At 39.0% G+C, this 26,970-nt stretch overlaps 1 protein-coding gene and 1 long non-coding RNA gene across 3 annotated transcripts in view; one reads left to right on the top strand and one right to left on the bottom strand.

Annotated features, from left to right (window-relative positions):
• Positions 1-1,243: 1,243 nt before the first annotated feature.
• LOC144030552 (uncharacterized) lies at positions 1,244-26,765 on the bottom strand. Its single transcript, XR_013287286.1, has 4 exons — positions 26,634-26,765; positions 20,879-20,987; positions 3,035-3,518; positions 1,244-1,642 (listed from the first exon to the last, which is right to left on the bottom strand). It is a non-coding gene; the product is annotated as an uncharacterized LOC144030552 (long non-coding RNA).
• The window catches only part of LOC144030551 (Krueppel-like factor 7), a 29,031-nt gene continuing 10,439 nt past the window's right edge, over positions 8,379-26,970 (top strand). Inside the window, exon 1 of one of the 2 annotated variants that reach the window (XM_077536973.1) lies at positions 8,379-9,214. In XM_077536973.1, coding sequence (XP_077393099.1) covers positions 9,113-9,214 — 102 coding nt within the window. In that variant the 5' untranslated portion in view covers positions 8,379-9,112. The remainder of the gene's footprint in view (positions 9,215-26,970) is intronic. The other variant, XM_077536972.1, reaches the window with a different exon arrangement.

A 26,970-nucleotide genomic window follows, 5' to 3' on the forward strand; every position in this document is an offset into this window, starting at 1 on the left:
AAAATGTAAAAAATCTTATATAAATATATAAAAAAATTAAAAGGGTAAAAAAAATTACACAACATTGTGACATGTAAAATAATAAATTGAAAATATGTTAAAATGCTTTCAATTTGCAAAAAAAACAACAATCATTTATTTGATTACAAGTTTATTCATAACAACCATTAAATTTACACCATACATGAGTTATAATATTGTATTCTTTCATTTTAATTTGAAAAACGTGGACAATGTCCGCTTTAGTTTGAAAATAAGTGAATCACACACTTAGACACATGTCTACGCGCACACACCTGATCAATGCTAATGGAGTCTACCCTGCCCGGTAACAAGAGCCGAACTGTGTGCGTGTGCGTGCGTGTGTGTGTGTGTGCTGTATGTGTGTGTCATGACAAGCATGCTAATGGCACACTTACACACGTTAGAACAAGTAGCATTTACGTGACGCGCTAATGGCTAACTTACATGCACGTGTCACGTAAAGGGCATGTTGGACTCGACCCAGCAGCTGTCACTCCCCCATTCAAAACAATCCATACAGTCAATAGCAACAACAGGATGTTCTCCTTAATTGACTTTTACTTTGTAAGGAAACACAGGAAATGGAAAACCACCTGCATCTGGGTCAACCTATGGGCAGGTTACAGGCCATAGTTTTAAAGGAGACTTACAGAGTGTGGGGGGGTAAGTTTGCAATTTTAAATTCATTTATTTAAAGAAGGAAGGACGGATGGAAGGAAGGAAGGAAGGAAGGAAGGGGGAGAGGGAGGGAGGAAGGAAGGAAAGGAGGGATGAAGGAAAGAAGTAAGGAAGGAGAGGAGGGAGGAAGGAAGGAAGGAAGGAAGGAAGGAAGGAAGGAAGGAAGGAAGGAAGGGGGAGAGGGAGGGAGGAAGGAAGGAAAGGAGGGATGAAGGATGGAAGGAAGGAAGGTAGGAAGGAAGGAAGGAAGGAAGGAAGGAAGGAAGGAAGGATGGAAGGAAGGAAGGAAGGAAGGAAAGGAGGGATGAAAGAAGGAAGGAAGGAAGGAAAGGAGGGATGAAGGAAGGAAGGAAGGAAGGAAGGGGGAGAGGGAGGGAGGGAGGAAGGAAAGGAGGGATGAAGGAAAGAAGGAAGGAAGGAGAGGAGGGATGAAGGAAGGAAGGAAGGAAGGAAGGAAGGAAGGAAGGAAGGAAAGGAAGGAAAGGAGGGATGAAGGAAGGCAGGAAAGGAGAGAGGAAGGAAGAAAGGAAGGAAGGAAGGAGCGGAGGGAGGAAGGAAGGAAATAGGAGGAATGTGGAAGGAAATAGGAGGAATGTGGAGAGAAGGAAGCATTGAAGGAATGATGAAGACAGTAAAGACGAAGTGGAGAAAGAAGTCTCCTTGTAATGAAGTCTCCTCTACCTTTGGACGATGACTCCGCTTGTTCCCTGGGGGAGGTAATGGAAACTTGTGAATGAGAACATAAAACACACTGAAGGTCCATCCAGAGTTTCCTTCAACTTTAGCACTTGGGCTCTTCTTTAACAGCTCTTTCGCCCTCTTCCTCTTAACTTCAGTCCATCTTTCTTCCCCATCTTCCTCTTTTTTTCCCCCTTTTCTCTTCATCCCCTCTTCCTCCTCTTCCTCCCCCTCAGCGGGGTTATTGATGACCTGGTGTTCTCTACAGCAGACAAGAAACAGAAACCTCTGCAAACTGCTTCTCCTGCCTTCAGGCAGGTGACCAGCTGTGTGCGTGTGTGCGTGCGTTTGTGAGGCTCGAATATGGCCCTTTGTGAGCGGGTAGAGTATTTAATTGTAAAAATATTGCAAAAAGTATACTGTTGGGTGTAAAAATGTATCGTTTCATGGGCAAAATCAAGTGTATTAAAGCTAAACACATGGTACAATATATGCATTTTCATATAGCCCTATTTTGAGAAAATGTAGTTTTGGCAGCAAAAAAAAAAAAAAGTGAACATGTGTCTCGTGTGTTTTTCTGAAAACAAGTCAAAATTCTGTTTTCAGAGAAAAATATCTTAGCCTAATATACAATATAGCTTTTTGCTCTAGTCTGAGTAAAAATTGATAATAGAGGAAACAACCTTCCTTATTTAATTTCCAATACAGTATACAGTAGTTTATAATTTTTTACACAGTACATAGTTTTTATTGTGAGGCCAGTGTATGCAAAAAAATGACTTTTTATTGTCAATGTTGTTGTTGTTTTCGTGTTGCTGAAGGCTGGAGCAATGTTGACTAGAAGAGTTGGGGGGGGGTTGAGCCATGGGAGGAGTCCGTTTCGAATTGTTTGTTTACAAACAGTAACGGTCAAAACTTAAGACTCCGCCTTTAACACTTGGTATGCTAGTCTGCTGCACCAACCCAGGTAATTGATGTCCCTATGTGGCGGCCATGTTGGAAGGGGCAACTTTCCCAACAAAGGCAACATCGCAAAAAAGTAGCTTGCTCATTTCTCAACCAATTTCCACAAGTTTTACTTTTTTTTTGTCAATCCCAAAATGTGTTGTCTGTGTATTTGAAATAAAAGTATTTATTATTATTATTATTATTATTATTATTATTATTATTATTATTACCTGTGAAAGGTTATTCTGTTTTTTTACATTTAGCTATTTTTAGATGTTTTTCTTTAAGAATAGGTTTGCTAGTTTTTTTATTTTTTTGAAAATGCTTCCTTTTAGTTTAGTTTTAACATTAGTTTTAGTATTAGATTTTTCTAATGTAAAGAGTATTTGTTGAGTGTGAGATTGGAAAAAAAAACTATGTAAACTAATCAAAATCGAAATATCATTGACAAAACCTCTTTTTTTTCGGTCAAAATAGTGTTTTTGTGTTGAAACAACATTTTCATAGCCTAAAGGAGCCTTTTTATGATCAAATTCAATGTTTTATTGACAAAATATTGTTAAGTTTAAGGGAAACTACCACTTTTCTATGACAATATATCTGGATTTAAAGGCAAACTGTAGCTTTTTTTGTGCCAAAATGCAACTTTCTGTGCCATCCGTTGCATTATTCTGCGCAAGTATTGAACTTTTGTAGTCAAACATACCATGTGAAGATTTATGGACGAAGGAGCTGATGACATTCGAGGAGGAGGAAGTGGGTCAGGGAGGAGGAGAAGGTGTCTCCAGCGAAGATTTATGTGCGATGGCTTTTCTTCCTCTTCTTCTTCTACTTCCAGGGAGGAAGTGAGGTGTGGGTGGGGGGGGGGGGGTCATGTAGGGTGGGACGGGGGTGCATCGCTATCGAAACTAAATGAGAGTGTCAGGTCGCTGCTGAATTGGACCCGGGGCGACGCCACGGAGGAAGAAGTGGGCCATGCAGGGAGAGGAGGAGGAATGATGGAGGGCTGGGCTAGAAAAGGGTCCAGGCGTTAGGGTGGTGGTGGTGGGGGGGAGATTAGTGGAGGGGGGGGGGGGGGGGGTGATGTAGTGTGTAGGCTTTTAGATGATGTCAGTCCCTGGTGGAGCCTGGCTGGCGTCCGCTGGTCCGGAATTAATGCTGGATGATGAACACTCTCACTGACCAACTGACTGGCAAGACAAAAAAAAAACGTTATTATTGTTATTATCATGATTTACTTGATACACTTTTGGAGATCAACCTGAATCCACCAGCCATGACATCATACTTTGACCACCAAGAGTACACTTGTGTAATACGATGTCATTCAACTTCCACATAAAATCATGGGGGGAAAAAAAAAATTGTCCAGATTTACCACAAAAATTCTAAACCTCTCGCTAACAGTGAGCAAAGCAGCATGTGTGCGTGTCTCTATGAAACCAGCTGCATTGCTGTGGTCATGTGGCACACGAACCAGGAACTACAGGTGGTTCATACGTGACACGGAGGACACATCTGGATGTTTGTGCGAACACATTCACACACACGCACACACACACAATGGGGTTTCATAAAAGGTGATAAACACAAGCTAAAGGTCCCAGTAGAAAGGTGTCATGGCGACGGCGTGCAAACATTATGAGGTCCAATGAGACGCTGACTTGTTTATTACTACTTTGGCTAGATGGAGGGATCGGTAGAATGATAGCAAGATAAATGAATTGGAAAAAAAAATCTATTTAAAAAAACGTTTTCCCTCCTCTCACAAAAATCATGGATTGATTTTAGCTTTTTTCCCAAAGAAACTTTTAGCATGTCAAAAATAATCCTGATTTAGAAAAAAAAATCATATTCAAATAAAGAAAAATTCCAGTTATCTACCCACAAAAAAATGACGACATTACGTAAATATTTTCCAAATAAATTGTGACAAATTCCATTTTCAAACTCTTTAAAAATACCAATTCAAATATTATCCAGTTTCAGTTTCAAATATAAAGTTTCCACCCCCCAAAGATCATAAATTAAATTCCAATTTTCTCAAAATAAAGAATGAAAAAGTCTAAAAAACAACAACAACAAAAACAGCCCCCATAAATCAGGATCTTTTTGCCTGGGAGAGGAAAAAAGAATCCTGACTTCCAAAAGAAATGCCATTAAAAAAAATAAAATAAAAAAAAAACTTTTCTCCAAATCTTTTAAAGGGATACTTGACTCATTGAAATTTTTTTAGCTGTTATAAGTTCATATTTTGTCCAGAATGAATTTGATAACTTCATTATTTTTCATGTACAATTAATACCTTTAAAAAGTAATGTTTCCACTTGCTTCCACTTGCTGCTCACCTGTTTTCCAGGTTTGGTCAGTAAACTGAGCCATGATTGGCCATTACCTACTTCCTCAGCTCAGGTGATGTCATCATCAGTCGACAGCAAGTAGAAAATTACTTTTTAAAGTTATTAATTGTACATGAAAAATAATGACATTACCACATTAATTATAGACAAAATATTAACTTTTTACTGCTGAAAATGGATTAATCCCTTTTTTTTTTTAAATGTATTTTGTGAAAAATGAAAAAAAATCCAGTTTGATGCTAAGCCCCTGAAAAATATTGAAAAACTTCAGTCCTCCTCCAGTAATCAAGACTTATTCAAATTTTGCCAGAAAAACAACTTACCCAAAATGTAATTCCTCTAAACATTCACGAAAAAATTGCAATTGTTTTCTAACTGGTACCACTTTGTTTGAAATGGGGGGACTACACCAAATTCATCCTCCCACTTCTCTCCTCTGATCATTTACAACTTTAAATGTAACTGTACAATTCTACAGTGTGTGCGTTTAACCATGACTCGAAATAGAAAGCAAGCGAACTTCCTGTGCACTCACTTGATGGACATCAGGAGACACTCGAGACAAAATAGGAAACATTTCCTGTCTCCCACCACAATGACGTATGGTGAACGTTCAGTATACCAGCTGTCATGCGCATGCCACGGCAACAGGGGGTGCTATCATGAATCATTTGGCCAGTGAGCATCCAGACACATAATGGCAAATTCTATGGCCTGTGTCGCCATTACGCAAACTGTGTGTATGCTAGCGTGAAGCTACTAACGCCTCGTTTAATCCCCACGAAAAGAACACGTTGGACACAGTCCACCAGTAATAGATTTTGTGTGTGTGTTTGTGTGCTAGCAATGATGTATTAGCAGCTGTCAATCACGGGACGAGAAGGTAATGACGCGGCTACATGTTTGTGGCGTATAAACGCGCATTAGCTAGGGCGGCCATCAAAGGAAGGTCACTGCGGAGATGTTTTATGGCCTCATAAAAGTAGATAACGTCTCTCTTCTTCTACTACACACCTCAATTGTTTATACACACGTACACGCACACAGCTCCAAATGGCCATTTTGTCTCTCTGCTAACCACACGAGACATCTCAATGTGACTTTAATTTACAAAAAGACACTTTGACACCTGTTAGGGCATTGCCATGTGTTTAACAGTGGTTACTTGTACTTAGCAGAAATGGTAAAGTATGCACTAGTCGCAATAGTGTGATTAGTAGCATAACTAGCGTGAGTAGCAGTTGTGTTAGTTGTAGCCATGGTTGTATAAGTAGCGATAGGAGTAGTACTAGTGATAGCAGCAGCCAAAGTCGTATTCGTAGAGCTGGTAGTAATCGCAGCAGTAGTATTACTAGAGCTAGTTGTAGCATTAGTGCTAGCAAAGGTAAGACTTCTAGCTAGAATACAGTACTTGGCTAATAGACCTAATGGTAGTTGCAATAATAATGCTAGTAGTAGCCATATTGTTGTAGTAGTGTCATGTGTTTGCAGCTAACAGCCAATGCTTCCACTATAAGGCTACTAAATTAGCTAGCGTGTTCGCTAGCTAATTTAGTAGTCATAGTAGTAGCATTGGCTTACTGCTAACAGGGAAATTACACACTCGAGGTTCTAGTTGCACTTTAGCATTCGTTGCTAATGTGTTTGCAACTAACAGGGAACACGCTAGCTAATTTAGTAGCCTTATAGTAGTAGCATTAGCTTATATTGCTAACAGGGAAAATACAAACTCGAGGTTCTAGTTGCACTTTAGCATTCGTTGCTAATGTGTTTGCAACTAACAGGGAACACGCTAGCTAATTTAGTAGCCTTATAGTAGTAGCATTAGCTTATATTGCTAACAGGGAAAATACACACTTGAGGTTCTAGTAGCACTTTAGCATTCGTTGCTAATGTGTTTGCAGCTAACAGGGAACACGCTAGCTAATTTAGTAGCCTTATAGTAGTAGCATTAGCTTATACTGCTAACAGGGAAAATACACACTCGAGGTTCTAGTTGCACTTTAGCATTCGTTGCTAATGTGTTTGCAACTAACAGGGAACACACTAGCTAATTTAGTAGTCATAGGAGTAGAATTGGCTTACTGCTAACAGGGAAATTGCACACTCGAGGTTCGAGTTGCACTTTAGCATTCGTTGCCAAAAAGCCAACATGCGAGTCATACTGGTATGTACTTTGAGTGTGACCTGCTGTTTCTTTCAATCTGTCAGCCAGTATTGATCAACCCCCTGCCCCCCTCCCTTAGTAAAAAATCAATGATGAAAATGTCTTAAGAGCTCATATAGAAGCCATCTGCTCCCCCCTCAAACCTTCCTTTCGACCTCCTCTTCCTCTGAGACGTGGACCTCCATCCCCGGAGATGTGTCGCGGCGCACCTGAGGGAAACGTCATGTGACTTTTTCTTTGTTGGGCTTAATTCCCTCCACAACGTTCGCTTCATCCTCTGCTTACCAAACACGTTGATGCTGTGCTGGATGTACTGCATAGATGCCACTATTAAGACTTGATTTGGCATTCATGCTAGTTTTTTTTTTTTTTTTTTTTTTGTATCACAATACAGTGATTGGGTAATAATGGATTTATATTTTGCAAACAATAAATGATATGTCACATATCAGCTGGTTATGCGAAAACTAAAATGACAATACAACAATTTTGTGATTATATCTGGGGTAAACATTTTTAGCCTAATAGCACAATTGTCCTCTTAGCAAAGACTATGGTTGTTTTATCACTGATATTGTTTTGTGACATATAGTTAAAAATGGCTTAATTCCAAACATTCTGGCATTTCTATTCAGTGAAAACAAATGGTGTATTTGCGTTTGCCTGTGACTAGCATACAAACCAGGCAGATTGTTACTGTAGTCAAATAACATTTCATCTAATTTTTTAGTCAAAATATTCCTCACAAATCAGATTACAACGATTCAAAGACCAATGCTTTTCAATGAGCAGAGCGCTTCCTTTCACTGAGTTAATGCTGCATTCGAGGAAGGTGGGAAATTGCAACGTCAAAGTGTTCGAGGCAAATATAAACAAAGATTACGCTATATTGTTGTTCTGGTAAAAGCAGTCAGTCCAAATCACGTTAGGTTACATGAAGTTACTTATTTCGAATAACTAAATTTCTGTCAGAATAAATAAAGAGATAAATATGTTTTTTAGTTTTGCCTGGTCTGTGTCTCTATTCAGATTTAAGCTGCTCACCGATGTCGGGGGCCTTTTTTTCTCCCCGATTTCGCAACTCGGATCTCCATGTTCAAAGAAGCGTTCCTGTGCACACTTCCTGCTTTGAAGTCGGAAAAGTCTGACTTCCAATCTTCCTCTTGTCCTCAAAAATCCAGCATTAGACCGCCATTTTGACTTGTGACCCAATTGTGTTATTTAATGATAAAAAACACTTTATTCGAGCATGATCAAGTTGCACGATTCCGTTCAAATAATAATAAAAAACAATAAACAAGCTGAAGCTATTTGTACCATGCTGTCAAACTCTGACGTTTTCGTCTCATTTTACTTCTCAAATATGACAAGGTCTTGCATAAACAAGCTGAAGTTATGTTAAAATCTTACATTTGTTGCGTCAACCAAGTCATGTGACAGGAAGTGGCGGGCAAAGGGTTGCTGTGTTTCACGTGCGCGCTCACGCTGCTTGTGTTGTGTACCAGCTTCACGTGTGCGCTCACGCTACTTTGTTTTTTGTTTGTTTTTGTTTTTGTTTTTTTGTTTTTAAAGCTGCTTGTTTTCGAAGCACTACAAGCTCTTCCGTGCTCTCTGAGGTCCTCACTGGACTGACTGGCTGGAGTTTTGCTCCACTCTTTTTAAAGGACGCTAAAAATAACTCATCCCCGCCTTCTCCGAAGAGGCGGTGCTGACAGCGGGATCCAGCCAATGGCGAGCCTACCTTCCTCCATGCCCCTCCTCCTTCCTCACGATCTGCTCCCTCCTTACGCGACCAGCGCTGACATCACTGAGTCTATTTACCTTATTTGGTTACGCGAGCAAGTGAGTGACAGCTGAGTCCACGCCCCCTCCCGGTCCCCCAGCTTGTTGTGGAACCTGGCAACCCGCAAAAGGCTGCATGGTGAAGCTGCGTGCCTTGTGCCGAGAAGCAGACCTGGCAACCCGCAGCCTGCATGGCGAGCTGCCTGTGCGGAAGCAAACCTGGCAGCCGCGAGCAGAGGCGGAACCCGCAAAACTAAGCTTCATTTTTCTCATTTTTTAAATATTTAAATTAAAGTGAGCGCTCATTTAGAGCTTTAGTTGTTTTTTTGTTTGTTTTTTTGTTTTCTCTCCCACCTCCAAAATCGCAAGATGAGGAAATAATTGTTTGGATGTGACACTTCCGTGCGGACTTTTTTGGGGCTTGATTGTGGACATTTTTCTTTTACTTCTTCTTCTTGTTCTTTGCACAACAAGCATGGACGTGCTGGCTAATTACAGTATTTTCCAAGAACTCCAACTGGTGCACGACACTGGTTATTTCTCCGCGATGCCTTCCCTGGAGGAGAACTGGCAGCAGGTCAGTTCGCAGATTATTATTATTATTATTTTTTAATATAAATATTTTTATCATTAATTTGTATGTAGTTATTTTTAAATCATTACTGTCCAGTTTAGCTTGTCGTGTTTTTTCCTGATTTATTTAATTTCCTTCCTCACATGGATCGCAGCGCGGTCCGCTGACAGGCACACACGCACGCGCACGCACTCGTAAAAACACTCACGTGCCTTCCATGCGCGAATATCTATATTTAAAATTATTCTTTAACTCCATCCCGGAATAGCTTAAAACGATTAGGGTTTTTTTTGTACGCATTTAAAGCTGCTTTTCATGTGTGGAGTGTTGTTGTGGTACGTACGTGCGCGCGCCGCGTGCGCCACAGGACCGCGCGCGTCAGCTCTGATCTGATCGATGCGTACGCACGCACGCGCCTAATGGCCGCTGGCTCTCTTTTTACTAAATAATGCATGCACACCTGTCATGGCGAATTTGCGGACTGAATTATGTATCATCATCATCATCATCCTCGTGTGTGAGCGTGCGCGTACGCGCGCGTGTTCAAAAATGTTTTGTTGACATCAGGCACCGTTGTAAATCATATTCACGCTCATCACGTGCTCGCGAAAAGCTATCAATGAGCACGTGGTATGTTAATTGGTGTGTGTCTGTGATGGTTCCACACTGATGGACATTGAATGAGCACAGCTGTGACCATGCGTGCGCGCGCGTGCACGTGTGTGTGGCCCACATGTCCATTACGCCTACAGTACTGAATGAAACCCGCCCCATCCATTAAGTCTACATTTACTCGACAGTAGTAAAAACGGTCTTCCCTTTTTTTTTTCTCCTCCAGCGTAAAAGGCATCCACGCGGAATTTGGGGGGCAAAGTGATTCGCTAGATGACTGTATTCCTGCTTCAGTGGTAGAATCATTCATACTGCCTTCGAAGTGGGAACTTTACCCCCTATTTCGTGTAAAACACACAAAATGGAGTCGAGGGACAAAATTGACAAAGTCACAATTTTCCTCCCCGAAAGGGGTCATCAGAGCTGCTACTCAAGCATGTGTGTAATATATGCCAGGAGTCAGCCCCTTTCACACAGCCTATTAACCCTCGGGAGTCGGAACTCTTCCTGCTTGGCTGTGTGAAAGGCATTGATGCGAAACAGAGGAACACGGCAGGCAGTTTAGCTTTAAAGTTAGCATCAGATCATGGAACTTAAGTCTGTGTGTAAGGTATGCTGTGACGGGGGTATGAAGTTTCCCAATTCTGCCGCCGTGTTGTGTAGAAAGCCATTGTCGCTGCCCAACGGTGTCAAACACTATTGTTGCGTTATTTTAGCCAATCAGAAGCTTGAGGAAAGACACAATGACAGTGATGACTAATTGTTTGTTGTTAGCATTAGCTTGTTAGCATGGCTGTTGGCTTCTATGGAGCCTTTTTGTCAAAAATCTTCTCTTTTTATTACAAAGAAGTTTTTACATGCGTTGTAAGGCTACTAGCATATTTAATTAGCCACCATTTGCTAACGTTAGCAGCTAGCCAGCTGTTATGTAAGTGTTGTCTTTGGACCAAAGGCTAACTTGCGTTAGCTTGTAACCTAATTTGACCAAGGCTGTTGACACAAACGGATATCCAAGTCCAATTGAGCTCCTTTGTGGCATGGCGCCTTATAGTGATGGTTAGCAGTCTAGTAAACTCTTGACATGTGGCCATTCCACAATGTTGTGTGTGTGTGTCTGTGTTTGTTATGAGGAGCTAAGCGACTCATTTTTTCCATCCGTTCGGCCTACGCATTTTTAAAAATAACTTTTATACAATGTTGAGAGGGCAGTATTAAACTTTTATGTGGTCACTCTACAATGTTGCAAGCATCCATTTACTGTATATATTCTGTCTTATTGTTTTGTCTGTTAAATAAGAGTTTTTAAATTATAATCTTAGGTTATGTGGTGATAACAATTATTGTTCAAGTTGTCGCTTGAGATGTATTCGCTCCACAATGTTGTGTCCGTACATGGTTGTTTTGAGAACTTACAAAGATATTTGTATTTTTTCCCAGTATGCATTTTATAGATAATCTTTGATAAATTATTTGGAGACAGTGCCTTTAATTCAAATTCTGTTTAGACTGTTGACATGTGATTGTTCCAGCTTATTGGTTTTTTTTTTGTACTGTAAAGTTATTCTTGTAGATAATCTTACATAATGTGGACATATTGAATGCTGTTCTAATAGACACTGACGTGGTCACTCCACAATAGTGTGCGCATTGATGTTTATGTGGGCCCAGTCTGTATTTTTAAGAGGATTGTACACTACGTGGAGATGGCATCTTAAATTAGCATTCCAGTAGACTATTGATGAGGTCGCTCCACAATGTTGTGTGCATCTGTATTCATGTTCCAGGGAGCTGTGACTTGCATTTGTCACACTCAGCATTTTAAAGATAACCTGAGACTAAGAGAGGACGATGTCTTTAATCAGCTTTCCAGTAGACTGTGGGTGCTCCACATGGTTGTGTGAGTCCATGTATCTTTTACACCATGCATTAATTTGGCTCATTTTGCATTTTTCGATGATGTGCTACGTACCGTCTTTCGCAACGAGCAAGCATTTTAGTAGACATTGATGTGATCACTCTACAATGTTGCGTGCATCTGTATTCATGTTCCAGGTGAGGTATGACTTACATTTGTTACGCTCACTCGGCATTTTTAAAGATAACCTTAGACTAAGAGAGGACGACATCTTTGATCAGCTTTCCAGTAGACTGTGGGTGCTCCACAATGTTGTGCGAGTCCATGTATCTTTTACGCCATGTATTAATTTGGCTCATTTTACATTTTCCGATGATGTTATGCTACGTGGAGACAGCGTTTTTAGCAACGATTACCATTTTAGTGGACTCCGACGTGGTCGCTCCACAATGTTGTGTGTGTCAATATGTAAGTGAATAAAGGCCTTCCCGGAAGGAAATCTGTTTTCGTATAAGGAAACATGGCAGCTACGTCAAATTTCCTCAAAATTCTTTCTCCATGGAGACACACACACTGGCGTCATGTTTGGTTGCTTCCTGTGTCTTCTTCTTCTTTGTCCCCTCTCATCAACTGCTTTGCTCGACCGCTAACACACACACACACACACACACAAACACACGCACAGGCCCGCCTGTCTGTTAGCCTTGTTGCGTCTGACAGCAGCAGCTCCTCCTCGCCGTATAATTGCTGCGTCTGTTCGGATTGGGAATGATGTGATGGCCTTTTGGAATTTGTGTGTGTGTGACAATAAATCCAGACTTTCCAGCCTCGCATAACATTTTCTCCCGCTATATTTTTACCACATTCCGCTTTAAAAGCGTTTTTCCCCCTTCCCGCCTGTTGCTCTCTGTCGTCGTTTCATCTGCTTTCATCCCGATTTGATGGATTGATCCGCCACGGCGTCACCACGGATCCTGGCGAGTTTCCAGACGCTTGCGTGCCGCCGATACACCGCCGATCCGTTCCGGCACGGCGCTGAATTCCTGATGGGAATCACGGCGGCGCAGGAGATAAGAGCAGCAAGAGACGTGTACATCGAGCGCTATCGTCTCCACTCAAATTACTTTTTGGCAGCCTGCCGTTAGGGTACCAAGTGCAGTGGTAGCATTATCAAAGGGATTTGACACATTTTCAGATTTCAATGGCAATATGATCCAATTTTGACGTCAGAGCAAAAGTGGCCCACTTCCTGTTCAATTCCAGGCATGGGTCTTGAGACTTTTTCATGCGTCTTGCCATGAGCTGAAACTGGTGTCAGGGGCTATTATTTTTCACAAGCACTGTCATTGTGAATCCTAGAAATACTCAAAGCAAAATGGCTGACTTTCTGGTCAGTTTGGGTCCTTATCATGCGAGATGTCATTGTGGACATGATAGACATAACCACCGAGTTTTATGCCAGTCAGTTAAACTGGTGTGAGGGGCTATTCCCCTCCCCCCCCAATCATTTACCCTTTTCATTGCAAATCCTTGAAAATTGCAAACCAAAATGGCTGACTTCCTGTTCATTTTGGTGCAGAGGTCCTTGAGACGTTTTTCATTCGCCCTGTCATGATAGATATTAGGGATGTAACGATAAGCGCAATATCGTGATATTAAAACTGCCACAATATCATCGTCATGTTCACGATATTTAAATGCAACACATTTGTTAAAAAAAAAAAAGCCAGGTTGATTTCCATTTGTGCAGTTCTAGCACCCTCTCGTGACTAGTGAAACTTAATTTTTCATTAGGGTTGTTTTGGCCCTTCTATCTTTAATATCTCCACTAATTGTCAGATGAAGGGGACCGTAATATGCCTGTAAAGCAAGTCAATATGTGGAGGAACTCAATGTGTGCATGCATTAACAACATAACATAATAATAATAATAATAATGAAAAAAGAATAATAACATAACATTGATGTTATGTACAAAAGCACAATATTGTGCTTTTTTTAGTATGAGTTTTTTTTTTTAACAGTATTGTGCTCTTTTTTTTTTTAATTTTATTTTTTTTAATTTATTTTATTTTTTTAATGTGCCAGTCCAGCCCTCGGTGAGGAGGCTATTTTTTCATCTCAAGCCATTTTTCATGACCGCAAACCAAAACGACTGACTTTCTGTTCAATTTGCAGCATGAGTCATTGAGACGTAAATGGATTATTTATTTTATTTTTTTAAGCCCTTGTCTCAATTTACATCAAAATCAGGTGTTGTACTGTCGCACTTTTTGGCACCCTTCCATTGGTGAACAAGCAGGCACTCTTTGTTGGGTATCAATGACTCAGTCAACCAGTCTGTTGGGTAATCAACCAACCACACTTTTGGACCAGTACCAAAAGTGTCTCATAATAAACATTTGTGCTGTGCCACTTTTTTCCATACCCAAACCAAACTTCCTGTTTTGATTTGTAGGGCAGCCCATTTAGGCAGCTGCTTCTGAAAATAGTCCGCGATTGCCAATCAATTAATCATGCCTGTCCCTAGTGTCTGCCTTTTCTTTGTTGAAACACACACACGCATTGTTGCGTAAGTGAACAGCTGCTTCCCGGTCAGACAAAAAGAGGAAATAAAACAAAAGAATGAAGAAAAAGAGGAAGCGAATGACAGAGAAGCTGAATGACTGGTGTTCTTCCTAATCCTTTTTTTTTTTTTTTTTTTTTTTTTAATCAAACTTCAAGTTTTCTACGTGAGCATTTCTCTCACCTGAACTCCTGAAGGCACAGGCCAAATCAAACTGCAGATCAGCAGATTTCACAGATGGGAAGTGAGAATATCTAATGATGAAAACACAAGCTGATCTTTGATTAGCAATCTGCGTTTGATTGAGAAACCTGCCCGGCGCGAACGTCCTCCTTCCTGCGAGGCTTGCACATCGATTCATCTGCGTAACGCGCGCGCACACGCGCGCGTACGCACACACCTGGGTCGGCCATAATTCAGGAGGCGAATGAGGCGTTCAGTCGCCGGCGCGGGAGATTAAATAAGAGACTATTACCCGGGCAAACTAGTCGGGAGTGCGGCGCCGTCAAAGCGGAACAAATGAGGCACGACCACAAAGTTGGCTTGTGAAAGTCGTCCTCATCTTTACACATGGCTGAGCGTGTGTCAATAAAAGCAGGCAAAGGAGATAAAACGCAAGGGATTGCCATGATTAATTGCTTGGCAGCCATTGATTATGTCAAAATGGCTGCCTAAACGGGATGCCGTCGAAAACACAATAGGAAATAAACAACAAGGGCAAGTGATGCTTCATTTGTGTGTTAACAATGTTTGTCTGCTTTAAAACAAGTTTTCAAAGCTGCCGCCTAAATTTTGTTTTGATATATTCATTGATTACGATGTTCATCTCTACATTTTTCTACTTTATTAGCGTGAGTATATGTGATTATATGTGTGCAAGCGTGTTGATGTGTGGCAAGAGAGCGCTAGCTTGCCAACAAGGCCTGAAGCTAGCAGGACGACGTCCAACACGCACACAAACGCACTCGTGCACTATTCCACACACATGTAAAGGTTACACACAGTTTTGTTTTGCACGAACTTTTAGCCCTGTGAGTTGTGTTGCCATGGTAACATTCAAAGTTGCCTTACAGGCCTCGCTGAGACATGTTGGGTCCATTTAGTGTGTGCGCATGTGGAATAATAGTTATGTAGTTTTAGGAAAAGGTTGTCATAAATTTTTTTGAGGAAAATATTTTCCTGGAAGTCTTATTTACTGTATATGAAAAACATATACATTTCAAGAAAACCCTACCGTTTATTTATAAGGAAAAAAAAGAGCATATTTCTTGTAAAAAAAATAAATATTTTTTTTAAGAAAAAAGTTGAATATTTACATGAACAACTGTCACACTTTTTTTTTTTTTTTTTTTTTTTTTTAAAGGGATACTTGACTCATTGAACAATTTTCTGCAGTGAAAAGTTTTTTGTTTTTTGTTTTGGTTCTGAATGAATTTGATAACTTCATTATTTTTCATGTACAATTAATACCTTTCAAAAGTAATTTTTCTATGTGCTGTCGACTGATGATGACATCACCTGTGCTGCGGAAGTAGGTAACGGCCAATCATGGCTCACCTGTTTTCTGGGTTTGGTCAGTAAACTGAGCCATGATTGGTTGTTACCTACTTCCTCAGCACAGGTGATGTCATCATCAGTCGACAGCAAGTAATTAATTGTACATGAAATATAATGAAGTTACCACATAAATTATAGACAAAATATTAACTTTTTACTGTTGAAAATGGCTCAATGAGTAAAGTATCCCTTTAAGAAAAAGTTGCATTCATGAAAAAGTAGACTTTTTTTTTTCTTTTTTTTCATGGAAAATCGTACTGTTTCTTTTGTTTTTAAAGAAAAAAATTGCATATTTCCTGTAAAAAAAACAAACAAACATATTTTCAAGAAAAAGTATGTTTTAAGAAAAAAACTGAACATTTACATGAACAATTATCTTTTTTTTTTTCATCTTTCATGAAAAGGCACATTTCTTGATAAAAAAACAAAACAAAAAAAACAATAGTGTACATTTTCAAGGAAAGTGTTGTGTGTTTCTATAAAGTGTGGCAAGACACACTTCCTTTCCTTCATTGACCTAAGTCAGCATTTCAGGTCTTGGCGACTGCTATCGGTATTTGATGACTTCTGTCTGGCTCTCATTGATCTCGCGTACGTTAGCACTAACACCGCATTTATGTTCTAATCAATAGCAACACAACAACATCAAAGGCCCTCCGGACGCTCATTTGGGCATGTCGCTTCGCTTTTGTTTTAGAGACTCTGAGTGTGCGTGCGCGCGCGTGTGTAGACAGTGTGAGAACAGAGTGTGCCACCATTCCAGTGAGGCTTCATGCATGAATGATTGTTGTGCGCGCGTGTATGTGTGTGTGTCGAGTAAATGGGTCGATGTAGAGGAGGAGGATGACCTTGGGAATAAGAGCGCAGACGTTTGTCTCGGAGGCGAGGAGCACTAAGACAAAACTAAGATCAACATCAGGACAGGAAGTCGACCAAGGGGAAGTCGTAGTACAGGAAGTAGGAAGTAATACTTCCTGTTGACCCTTGATCTAATTTGGTCAGGACATGATGTACTTGTTGGCTGCGTATTCCTATGTTGTGAAACTCAACATGCTTTTCCATATATGTAAATGTATATGCTGTACAATCTGCGTTTGTGTATGTCCATTTTGGCGCGAGTCTCCTCTCGGCAGTGCGAGTCCATGTGGTGCACTTGTACATGATGCAAATCTACTTGATGTACGTCTACGTGGTCCATGTAGGCCATCGGAGAAAAGATGTTGTCGTGGCAACGCAGCGTGAAGCCACGATGACTTTTGCTTTGTTTTGTGGGTTAGTGTCGTCCATAAGGAATACGCACAAATGTGTGTGTGTTGTTTCCACAGAGAGAATACAGGCTCTGTTTGTGTATTGCTTCTCTGAATTTGTTATAGTAGTAGTTGCTTGAAGGTTTGTAATGATATCAATGCTAATGTCCACTAACTTGTCGATTGCGTTTTATATTATGTTAGCATTAAGCTAGCATACTTTCATTAGCCAGTGTGAGAATTGTTGTATGCTCTGTATGTCGCCATAGCAGCTGCTTGAATTACATTGATGCTAATTTTCATGATAATTTTCTATAGCCTTTGATATTATACGTTAGCATTGAGCTAGCACACTACTATTAGACAGTATGAGCATTTTATGCTATGTATGTGTTGCTGCGCCATTTGTTTTAAACTAGCAGCTGCTTGAAAGTTTTAATTGCATTGATGCTAATTTTCAATAGCCTGTCTATGGCTTTTCACATTATGTGTTAGCATTAAGCTAGCATAACTTTCCTTAGATAGTGTGAGCATTGTCATATGCTCTGTTTGTATGTGTTGCTTTTCAAAATGTGTTAGAGTATCAATGGTAATTTACATTAGTCTCTTGCATTTTGCATTGTATGTTAGTATTCAGCTAGCATACTTTTATTCGACAAATATGGTTTGGTGGAACATTTTGGTCTTTAGAAATCTACAATGTTGTTTCAACATTTGTGTTAATTAAAGTAGTAGCTGCTTCAAGATTTCTAATTCCATTGATGCTGTTAGCCTGTCAATGGTGTTTCGCATCATATGTTAGCATAAAGCTAGCATACTTTAGTTAGACAGTTATGGTTTGGTGTGATTTTGTTATGTAAATCTACAATGTTGACAATGTTGACAATGCTAATTTTCATTGGCCTGTCTTTGGGGTTTTGCATTAGATGTTAGCATTAAGCTAGCATACTTTGATTAGACTCTGTGAGCATTGTCATATGCTCTGTTTGTATGTGTTGCTGCTCCGAATGTGTAACAATTGTAGCTATTTGAAGGTTTATAAAGATATTGATACTAATTTCCATTATCCTGTCTATGGTTTTAAACATTATATGTTAGCATTTAGCTAGCATACTTTAGTTAGACAGTTGTAGTTTGGTGTGATTTTGGTATGTAAATCTATAATGTTGTTGATGCTAATTTTCCATTAGCATGTCTTTGGAGTTTTGCATTAGATGTTAACATTAAGCTAACATACTTTAATTAGACAGCGTGAGCATTGTTGGGTGCTCTGTATGTGTTGCAAATGTGTGAAAGTAGCAGCTGCTAATTTGTTGCACTTTGTGTTGTCTAATCACCTAAGGGCGATTATATTCCACATCATACCAGGTGATAATTGTTGCGTCAAAATGTCCTTTTTTTGCAGTTTTTTGTTTGTGAGTAAATTGTGTCTCTTCCAAGATGACCTCATTTTTTGTTTTTTACTCCAAGAGGGAACATCACTGTGATGCCAGTCCCAGAACAGCACTGTAAGTGTGTGTTCATGCGTGTGCGCGTTTGTACATGTGTGCGCACAGTACATGTGAATTATTTAGGGTTGAACTGCAGGACAAAGCAAAATGGAAATGTGGAGGGTGTTTCTCTTTTCACCCCAGGATGGCTCGCTAATGCACACGCGCGCGCACACACACACACACACGCATACGCGCCTGAGTCATGTGACCACCCGCTTTGCTTTCCAGTAAAGTGAGAGCTGCCCTCCCCTCCTCCCCAAAAAATCTCTGGAGGTCAGACTGCGGTAGGGTATGATGGTGATGGAGGTCCCCGGAGGCAACCAGGTGCTCTTTTTGTCCCACTCGCGTGATTGGTTGCCATGGCGACCACATCTGCACGCTTGTCGGCATTACAAGTTGAAAGCGGCTGGTTGTCCTCACAACATGTTTGTTAGGTTATCGGTCAGTTGACGTGTCAGTCATTTTTTAAAATCATTGACTGAGAAATAGATCTATCTATCTATCTATCTACTTAATGACTTGTAAATAGACAAATTAGTCAGGTATTTTTTTGTTTTTATTATTACTATGGTCATTAATTAATTTATAAACAACTTTTTTTTCCCAATTATATTACATATAAAATTAAATTTCTATTTTTTAATGTAATTTAAAATGAGATATTTCAGTGTATTTACATTTACTATAAATTAATTGAAATTTAAATGACCCAGCTATATAAATTTGTTTTAATTTGCATTTATTTTAGGATCAACATTTTGACTAGAAAAAAACCCCCATTGCAATTAATTTAGCCAAATTTTGCTAATTATGAGCACATTAGGAGCATTTAATTTAATATTATTATTATTATTAATAATAATAATAATAATAATACTAATAATATTAATAATATTATTCCTTTAAAGTTGGTGTTACTTTTTAGCAATTGACATTTACAATTTTTTTGGCTAATATGTCGAGAATAAAAAAAATTTGATTGTAAAAATAAGTGTTGAATGAAAGATGAATACTGCTTGTCGTCTTGTACTTTTACATATATTTTGTTTTAGATTTTTTTTTTTTTATGTAATACTACTTGTTACAAAAGAGAAGGAAATATCATTTTCATTATGTTTGTCCTATAAATATATAGAGCATGATTGACACAAAACATTGCTAAATCATATTATACTAAGTGTTCTTGACTTGACTTGACTTATGACCATTTCCAAAAAGATCACATTGTACCTAATGAAATGGCCGCTGATTGTGAGTGACGGCAATACAGTGCAGACAAAGACACACATGCGTACAGTGGTCATAAATACATTCATAAGCAGCAAAGTCATCACACACACTCTCCCCAAAGCTTTTGTTTCACGCACACACGCCGAGTCACGCATGCTCACACTTCACAATGACCTCATCCCTGAAATCATCCATCAAACACACGCAGACCCACACACGCACACGCGCAGGTGCACACGTACATCCACACAGAGTGAAGACAAAGGGTTAATCCATTAGGACTCAACAACAGCTGGGACCTCCTTCAGGTTCACTTCATTGCCTTAAACACTCAATCGTCTATCACATCGCTACGACTTGTTTCATAATACAGTAACCCGGATAACAAATATCATTATTGTAATACAATAAAATACAGTAAGATGCTTGGTTAATCTGTGAGCTTGTGGAGTTGATTAATGACCACTTTCTTGAGCGTTTGGAAGAGCCCCTGTAAATGGCCAAAACGACCCAGAAATTGTTGCTTCAAAGCAAAATGGCAGACTTCCTGTGTCTTTTCAGGCGTGGCTTCTTGAGACTTTTTTTTTTTTTTTTTGTGGGTCTACTCATGGTAGACATGTCCACCAAATTTCATGTGTCCAAGTGAAACGGGCTTTGGGGGATGAATTTTCAAATAAATCAATGTCTGGAAATTTACGAAAATGACCCAAAAATAGATGCTTTAAAACAAAATGGCAGACTTCCTGTGTTGTTTTGGACATAACTTCTTGAGACTTTTTTTTTTTTTTTTTTTGTGGGTTTACGAGTAATAGTCATGGCTGCCAAATTTCATGTGGTTAAGTGAATTTGGCTTCCCGGGGCAGAATTTTGAAAAGAGTCCCAGAAGGTCCTAGTGAAGGTGACTGAAGCTTGTCGCTAATGTTCCCTTGCTAGCAGAAGAAGCATTAGAAGCACTTTTAAATCACGCCATTGATGTGCTACTTTCACGCTCAATTAGCATGATAGACACAGTGCGTGTGCATGTGTGTGTGTGAGAAGATGTTTGTGTCTTTGGATGTTTAGACTGTGAGTGCGTGCGCGACTTACTGTACAGTGTGCATGTGTTACCTTTATCGGAGACAAATGAGACTGAGCCCAGGCAGGTGCGGTCAGGGTAGGCAAAGGAGGCACTGGCTCACCACTGCCCCCTGCTGCTCTTCTGCTCTTTCCTTTCCACCTTCATGTGAAAAAAAAAAAAAAAAAAAGTTACATGCCACAGCCAGCATGTGGCACTGTTGTGCTCCCTGGCCGCAATGCAAAGAAGAAGCTTGGATTATTCAACCAATTATGTATTTATTTTTTGGTACAAAACAAGAACATGTTTAAAGATTCAGAAATTATTAAGACCAATAAAAAATAATAGAAACACTATAATTATGTTAGTTTTTTTTGGACCAAATAAAATTTATAATAATATATATTTATTTATGTTGGCAAAAACTTGAAGTTGGAGTGCAGCGTGTGCACTGTGCAGTAGGACGATCATTTATTTTCTGGTACAAAACAAGAACATTTTAAACATAAAAAACAAACAAAAAAAATATTAATTTAAAACAAAATTCTTTGAAACACTTATTATGCAAGTTTATTTTGGATGAAACAAAATTGACTAAATTTGTTATTTTAAAATTTAAAAAAGGTGCAAATGTGTAAATGTAAACATCTCAAAAATTTATATATCTTTTTTTTTTTTTTTACGATTATGCTGATTTGTAATTGTGGAGTGTAATAATTGAAATAGTAATTGAATTTCGACTAATTGCACAGCCCTAAAAATCTGGATATTATTGAAAGAAATACTTTTTTAAAAAGAAAAAAAAATGTATATTGATTATTTATTTATTTATTTTTTAAATACGCGTATTTTTGAGAAAAGGCACATTTTTAAGAAAAAGGTTAATTTCCAAGAAAAGTCACATTTTAAAAATTGCATTTCTTTTTCTTAAGTATATTGCGTATATTTCCAAAAATGTAGCTTAAAAAATATTTTTTGAGAAAAAAGAATAGCATTTTGTAAGCATTTATGAAGTCGTATTTTATGAAGTAAAATGTTTTATGAAGTGAAATTTCTGAAGTCTTTTGTGATAGGAGAGGAATCTTGCAAAAAAAAAAAACTAGCATATTTTTGAGGAAAAGTTCATTTTATGCAATAATGATTTTTTTTTTTTTTTAAAGGAAAAAAAAACCATGTAGGGTTATTTTTCCACAAAATTCATACATTTCTCGATAAAAAGTTACAAAATTGTTTTACTATTTGTTTGTTTTTTTTTTTCAAAAAAAGGGTTGTCGGAATCCGTCTGGTTGGAGACGCGTCGCGCCGGCGCCAAACGGCAACCAGAAAAAAGGCAGTCCGCTTGAATGATGCTAATTAGGCGCTATATTTCAACAGCACTTGTCCAATTAGCATCTTTTAGACCGCGGGTTACTCGCCATTCATCCTCAAACAAACACGCAATCTTTCCATTAGTCGTGATTTATTTGCCTTTGAAGATTTCGGGTTTGTTTTTCGTTTGCAATTGTGCTGCAAAATCTGCCTGGAAGGATCGAGCTGCTTTCAAATTCAATACAAAGAGCATTTAGCATTTTTGTGTGTGTCTGAGTCGGATGTCTGGACGGCGAGCCTATCGTCTTCTTGGCGGCCAGGGCGATATGACAAATAACTAGTGCACACACACAAATACACGCACACAGACTACACACACGCGCACACAGAGTGAGAGTTTAATTAAGAGAAAGCTCAGCTGACGGAGGAACAGATGATTGTACCGCCGATTCCAATCCCTCCATCTCAGCCAATTACTCAAATGGCCTGGGACAGACACGCGCGCACACACAGACTCAGAATGAGCATAAGCCTGTTTAAGCAGTATTAAATTATGCTTCAAATTAAAAGCTTGTACCTGCCTTGTCCCCTTAGTCTCGTGCGTGTGCGTGCGATTTTGCTGTTAATTAATTTTATGCTGGCGTATTTAATAAGCATGTACAGTGAAATGTTTTGTATTTGTTCATGTGTGTATTTGTGCATGAGGGTGTGTTACACAATCTACATGTGATGTGTTTTTTGGCACCTTCAAACTAGGGATAGACCGATTATCGGCCGATGCTGATATTTGTCAAAATGGCAAATATCGGCAATAGTCATTTTTTGAATCTTAAAGTGATACTTTACTTATTTAGCCATTTTTGGCAGTCAAACATTAATATTTTGCTTATAACAAATTTGATATTGTCATTATTTTTCATGTACAATTAATACCTTTTTAAAAAGTAATTTTTCTACTTGCTGTCGACTGATGATGACATCACAAGGGCTCAGCTTGTGAATGTCACATGACCAAACCTAGAAAACAGCTGAGCTGTGATTGGTTACTTGAGCCCTTGTGATGTCATTTTCAGTCGACAGCAAGTTGCAAAATGCGTTTTTAAAGGTACGAATTGTTCGTGGAAAAATAATGAAAGTATCAAATTAATTATAGACAAAATATTAACTTTTTATTGCCGATAAAGCTGGTATCTCACTGAGCAGTGGATACTTGCAAACGTAGCGAATTTTGGGGTTTCATCAGTTGTTAAGACGTTCACGTATGTAGATCTACTACAATTGACCCCAAATATTTTTCAGATTTTTTCCAATTGAAAAAAATAATTAATAAATAAAATTTTTATTTTATTTTATTATTTTTTATTAGGGAAAAAAAACCTCTGTCATGTAAAATGTATAATGGAGGTTGATCAACGTTTTATGTATAATTTTTGTTTACACAAGAACATTTTGTACAACAAAATCACAATTTTGATTGTTCACACTGGTTGAAGGCTATGAAAAAAATTATTAAGAGCATTTATGTAGCATATATCATATTTATGCACTTATGCATGTGTTTCGTTCATATTTAAAATGCCATTTTTGTCATACATCTAGTTAAGAAGTTTGTGGTCCTATGCCCCCCCCCCCCAGTAGCAGTGATGAAAAAAAATTGTGGCCCCCTCCATCAGCTACGTCGCCCGGATGCTTTTGAACACAAACACAATCACCAGCTATAAGTCATTATGCTCTTCACGCGCGCACACACTTGAAGGCTCTTGTGCGTCTAATGAGCCATCCGAGCGCTCGCATCCATGGAGGAGGCGGGGCTTCAAAGGGCCTCTTTCACACGCGCCAAAAAGCCTTTTAATTAGGAGCCATTTGTGCACAAAAAGGAAAGAAAACACTCAACAGCTGAAGAGGGAAATAAACACACTCACGCTGAGTCACGATTGATGTGCTTCACACTTTTGAGGTCATTTTTAAAGCCAAATGAAACGTTTTTCATAGTCTAATGCAGGGCAACGTGATTTTGAAAAATAATGTATTGCGATTTAATAATACGTGATTGTTTTTCAAAGTGCAGTCTTGAGCTGTTTGAAAATTGCATTCTACTACTTTGAGATGTCAATTTGAAGGGGATTACAAAATTTATTGTGGACAAATATTTCACTTTTACGGCCTAATTTGCCAAATAACATTGTGTTAGCTTTGGTTTTGATGTCCTCCATTCAGGCTTGCACATGATGACATTTGCTGATGAGTATGACACTTCATGTTGAAGTGTGAAGTCCATGATGCAGCACATAGTGTGACTTCATCATCATCATGGTGGTTAATGATGTCATCAGCGTGCACTCAAACGTTTCCTAGAGGATCCACTTGACTCTGTTTGCTTTTTTTTTGCGCTGTCAAAAGCCTCTCGGCGAGCTGCCTGCATGAATTCGTTATGGATTTCACACACACATGCACGCGCACTCTACATGGATTGTCGTTGTCTCATCAGCGCTTGTTTGATGACAAAACAACAGCGTGTGTGTGTATTTTAATAACTGTCACTCAGCAGTAGACCTCCACCAAGGCGAATTTTGCCTCACGATGCAAACAGACTGTAACTGTCAATATCAAATTTCAAAACGTAGCAAATAACTCACTGAATGACTGGCTAGCTGCTTAACTAACAGAGTGAGAGGCTGATTGAATTCCTAAATTACCAACTAACATACAAGCTCAGTAACTAAAATACCTCCTAAATGAATGACTAACGAAATTACCATCTAATCAACATACTAACTCGCCTGCTAACCATTGTACTAACAGGCTGACCAATTAAATAAATAGCTAACGGAACAACAAACCAACAGGTTGGCTGATAAAATCACAACTAATCGACTAACAAATGGACTAACTCACCCACTATTATTGTACAGTACTGCACTGACTTTTGATGATATCAACCGAATTAATTAACAAACGCACTGGCTTAGCATTTAGCACCTAACAAATGTGCCAACTTCAACTATTATCTTAGCACACTAACATTAGCCATGTCTAAGTAACTAATTAACTGACTCTCTTACTAACTAACTGACTGACTAGCTGATGAGCTAATAAGCTAGCAAGCTCACGAAATTACTAACAAACTAATCTACAAACTATCGAACTAACACACAAAGTACCAACTGAACTAACTTATTAAATAAACTAGCAAGAACACTATTTTACCAACTAACTAACGAACGAACCAACCTACAAACTATTGTACTAACAGTGACTAAGTAGCAACTGAGCTAACTTGCTAAATGACTGGCTAGCTGATGAACTAACAAACTAGAGACTCACTAGCCATCTAAATTACAAGGGAACTATTTTACCAACAAACAAACTAAGAAACCTACAAAATATTGTACTAACAGTGACTAAGTAACAACTGAGCTAACTTGCTAAATGACTGGCTAGCTGTTAAACTAACAAACTAGAGACTATCTATCAAGCATACCAAGTAACTTAACTAATATATTAAGACATTGAGTAACTAGCTTACCTGCCCTACTTGCTAACTAATATGCTAGTGTATTAGCTACCATACCAACAAAGTAAAATAAGATATTACCTTGTGTCCATAAATTATGCCTGTAACACTGTACTGTATCATAGTGAGAGCTGCTCCCAATATTTTGACCACCCTATGTCTATAAATAGGCTTCCAAAATGTCAAATAAGATTTAATATTAAATGCAATTTTTAAGAGATATTAACCTGTAAAAAACTACAATGTCATTGTCAAGGTAACGCAATGTGATGTAGATTATTTTACGTGCGTGCGTGTTATCTAACGTGACCTTTCTCCATATGTTGTGTGTGTACGCGCGCAGCAGTCGTAGACGTCAAGCAAGCAAGCTGATGATGCTGACATTCAACATGACTTCCCTCTCTCGCCCATGCATACATTTATACTCTCTCATAAAGCCGCTTTCACACGGCTTGTTAGAGACCACATTTCACGCCTTTTTCCCGCATGGCTGTACTCGGTAAACGACGATATGTCGGGGATGAAGTCAATCTGTCAATTTTCCACCTATGTGGTTGACTGTGTCCGGGGAAGTTTAATACCGGACACTCACTTGTCTTTCCCCGTTCTGTCGAAAGCAGTAGTCTGTGTCCAAGAACTATTTATGACACCAGATGCTGGTGGTTATCTGACTGGTGATGGGCCATGTTGCACTGTGAAGATCCGGTCCTTTGTGGAAAACACAAAAACTAAATTATATAATTTCAGTTAAGGTTATATTTTTCTTGTTGTCATTCCTGTTGTACATCTGGGGGCAGTAAAATACAATCATGCTGACAAACAAAGACGACTTATACTCTGGGTTACAACACCGCAACTCTGATGCTATTCGTTAGCTAACCTATGGCGTTTCCTATTATATGTTAGCATTAAGCTAGCAGACTTGAATGCAAAGCTATGTGGTGGTTTAAAATGCACAACAATCTCATCATGTTTCCATCACTGACCTGTACATATGACTGGATAGCCGATACACCCCAGTGCAAGCCGTTGACGCGACAGGGTGGCCACCTTGCTCCTCCCATCTTGCGAACAGACTACTGTATAAACTATACGGTATACGTACAGATACAGCTCGTAGGCAGTTAGTATTGGGGCGGGGCTGGTGGGATTTGTGGCGGGGTGGTCACTATTTTTTAACAAGTAAAAAAATAAATAAATTACCAAGTATGTACTGATGGAAGACCCCCTTTTTCTTTTATCGCGCAGTTCCTTAGACCCCAATATTAGATCTGGCAGAGTCATATTTTGTTGAATTACAGTTATAATTCTTTAATTTAGAAA

Source organism: Festucalex cinctus, chromosome 11 (assembly GCF_051991245.1).
Source record: "Festucalex cinctus isolate MCC-2025b chromosome 11, RoL_Fcin_1.0, whole genome shotgun sequence".
NCBI classification, from domain to species: Eukaryota; Metazoa; Chordata; class Actinopteri; order Syngnathiformes; family Syngnathidae; genus Festucalex; species Festucalex cinctus.